The 3,361-nt window shown below is 39.0% G+C and overlaps 1 protein-coding gene across 1 annotated transcript in view; it reads right to left on the reverse strand.

Moving 5' to 3' along the window:
* ALDH1L2 (aldehyde dehydrogenase 1 family, member L2) overlaps positions 1 to 3,361 on the reverse strand; it is a gene marked incomplete at its 5' end in the record, with an annotated part of 32,052 nt that overhangs the window by 13,781 nt on the left and 14,910 nt on the right. The window contains 3 exons of the mRNA XM_010143255.1: positions 2 to 107; positions 1,247 to 1,366; positions 2,742 to 2,889. Of these exons, the coding sequence (XP_010141557.1) occupies positions 2 to 107; positions 1,247 to 1,366; positions 2,742 to 2,889 (374 nt within the window). The remainder of the gene's footprint in view (position 1; positions 108 to 1,246; positions 1,367 to 2,741; positions 2,890 to 3,361) is intronic.

The following is a 3,361-nucleotide window of genomic DNA, read 5'->3' on the forward strand; positions in this document are numbered from 1 at the left end:
TCCCTTGCATTCATTCTTCCCCATTCACCATTTTCAAAAGCCTCCTTTGCTGCTGCCACTGCTTTATCAACATCAGCAAATGAAGCAGAAGACACACTGGCTATTACCTGTCCAAAGGCAGCATTGTGTTAGCTCAGACTGAAACGCTGGCACGCAGAGTGCTACTCCTTCCTCCTGAACTTCTTGACTGGGTATCAACAAAAACTTAACAGCCTCAACCCCAGCAGTTAGCACGGGTGAGTCAGGATGCAAAAAGTTCAGAAACACTTGAGGTGGCAGAATTTGGAGGGCACAGCAAGGACTGATTGCCAGATCTATCTTCTTCTTCCCATCAAGATCCATTGTCCTACTTGATTTCTCTTTCCAGAAGTGAAGTCAATGTTATATTACAGAAGCTGGAAGTCTTTATATGTAGTATTGGGATCTAATTTCCAAACAGACTAGAATGACTCCTGCATGTTCCATTTCTTAAGAATGGAGCTTCTGTTAACATAAGGCACCATATACACATAGTACTTTATGATGAACGTGTTTCATAAATACACACATTGTAAATTCTAACACAGAATAATTACAACTTTTATTCAATCCCATGACAAGTTTCAGGAAAAGCACCGGGCTCTGACTTCTGATAACAGTCCAATCTGTGGCATTGATTTCAGCAGAATTTATTTACTCCAGAATTAAACAGCATCAGAATCACTACTCTTATTTATAATTCATAGCTGTGTGTTGCTCAGCCAAGATTCAATAGTTAGGACCGAAGTGCAACTGCATATATTTCCCTATTGAAGAGTCATTTTCCTTACTGGGAATTTAAAGGGACATTTTAACGTTACTCTTGCTCTAAGTCATCAAATCTTTAAAAAGTTAAAATAAAAATTGAGGGTGATGACTGACAGGAAATATATACAATATCCTAAAAGAAATACTTCTTTAGCAACTAAACTATAGCAATTTTTGTTTGCAAAGCTAAACAGGAATGAAATCAAGGTAAAACATACAGCTTGGTAACATAACGGTTGAAGTGGAGGTAGGTTATCTTTACTGTGCAGCTTGACTGAAATGCAAAAACCGTAAAATAGTCACATTGAGAAGTAAATTGAAATTTCAAATTATTTCTAGGGGCTGTTTAATGTGAACTGTATGCTTTTGAAATTGGCAATATTCAGTTAGTGTTCTAGATTTTTTAACAGGCAAAGAAATTGAAATAAAATGGTATTAATCATATTCAGAAATTACTTACTGATCCATCAGCTGGATTTATAGTGTCAAATGTTTTTCCATCATCAGCATTTATAAATTGCCCATTTATGAAACACTGGTATGGCATATTCACAGTCATGTTGTTCACATTTTTTGAAACCTGAGTAAAATCAACAACAAATTAATTTCAACTTCTAGTAACTAAGATTTGAATACAGCTTAACAAGCTTTGACAGCTGCAGCCAACATACAGCCACATTTGGTGCCCAGGTGACCAAGAAGGCTAATGGCATTCTAGATTTTATTAGCAATAGTGTGGCCAGCAGGAGCAGGGCAGTGATTGTTCCTCTGGACTCGGCACTGGTGAGGCCGCACCCTGAGTACCGTGTCCAGTTTTGGGCCCCTCACTACAAGAAGGACACTGAGGTGCTGCAGAGTGTTCAGAGAAGGGCAATGAAGCTGGTGAACGGTCTAGAGAGCAAGTCTTATGAGGAGCAGCTGAGGGAACTGGGGTTGTTTAGTCTGGAGAAAAGGAGGCTGAGTGGTGACCTTATCACTCTCTACAACTACCTGAAAGGCGGTTGTAGTGAGATGGGTGTTAGTCTCTTCGCCCAAGTAACAAGAAATACCATGAGAGGAAATGGGCTCAGGTTGTGCCAGGGGAGGTTTAGGTTGGGTATTAGGAAAAATTTCTTTACAGAGAGGGTTGTGAAGCACTGGAACAGGCTGCCCAGGGAAGTGATGCAGTCACCATCCCTGGAGGTATTTAAAGGATGTGTAGATGTGCTGCTGAGGGATATGGTTTAGGGATGACGTGGCAGTGGAGGGTTAACAGTTGGACTGGATGATCTTGAAGGTCTCTTCCAAACAAAATGATTCTATGATTTTACAATGCATATATGACTGTTAGAAGTGGATAAACGAGTAAAATAAAGTGGAAATCATATTATCCCTGAACACCATTGACCATATTCTGAGACAGTTAAGAGGATTTCTGCGGTTTTTATCATTGGATCTCTATGTTCAAACCAATACTAAACACTGGTTAAGGCTGGTCCTAGTGGACTTTGATCAAATGCATAATTCACCAATTCAAAAAACCCTGACTTGCTTAATGACATAAAACCCCCAGAATCCTCCTTTCACACAAAGTTTTCGAACAGACTCTTTGAGAAAAGTCTAGCACTGTTTGCCTCAGGAAAGCAGAAGGTCTAGAACCATTCTGACTGAAGCATACTGGCAGGAGAGTGCAGGGGAGATTGGAATATCACACACAACCCATGTGTGATCCGCTCTACTGCATGTTCCCGATCTCCTGGTTTCTGGTACACTGTAAGTGACATTACGTATATATGAGACCATTCTAAAATGCAAATATATAAAAGCTGTAAAATAAATCTACAAAGAAGAGTTTGTATGACCAAGTATTTGCTTGCTTTTCCTACTTCATCAAGAAGGCTAATAAAATGCACTGTCTATTCTCCCCTCAAAAACAAGAAAGAATAAGCAAAAAAGGCAAAAAAAAAAGGTCATACGTAATCAATGACTAACTCTTCGCCTTTGTCTTCTCCTCTGAATTTTCTGACAGCCATTTGAATAAAGTCTGCAAACTTAGTGGCCATATACACATCTTCATTCTGTAGTTGAAGTCCACTATATTTCTGCTTGATCTCTTCTAACAATCTGAAGAATTTGAAGAAAGAATAAATTTAATTACAAATGAGATCATTATACAGTTAACTGAATCATTAACAGGTCAAAAGAGGTCAAAACTGGGCACCAGTTTGTATGCATGTGAATATGTGTGTGTTTCTCTGACAACAGTGGCACAGACGTTGGGCACTTTACTGAAAACTGTTGTTTTAATTGGGGGTGTTATGGAAAAGAAAATGTCAGTTCTAGAATAGTTTTAGATAAACTTTTGAAAATAAAATGACAAACAGCATATATTGATTGATAAAACAGTATGGAACTACTCTACCCAATACAATGGGGGACCTTCAGTGTTCTATGAGACTGCTTAGTAGTAAGGACAAGGTCTTATATTCTGGCCCAGGATATCTGAGTTGCAAAAAGAAGGTCACTGAGGTGACCAAACACAGCATGAACTTGTAAGCATAGGCTCAGCTCTTTCGGTGAAAGGCTCCTCTTTCCC

Source organism: Buceros rhinoceros, unplaced genomic scaffold (genome assembly GCF_000710305.1).
Source record: "Buceros rhinoceros silvestris isolate BGI_N320 unplaced genomic scaffold, ASM71030v1 scaffold13079, whole genome shotgun sequence".
Taxonomy (NCBI): Eukaryota; Metazoa; Chordata; class Aves; order Bucerotiformes; family Bucerotidae; genus Buceros; species Buceros rhinoceros.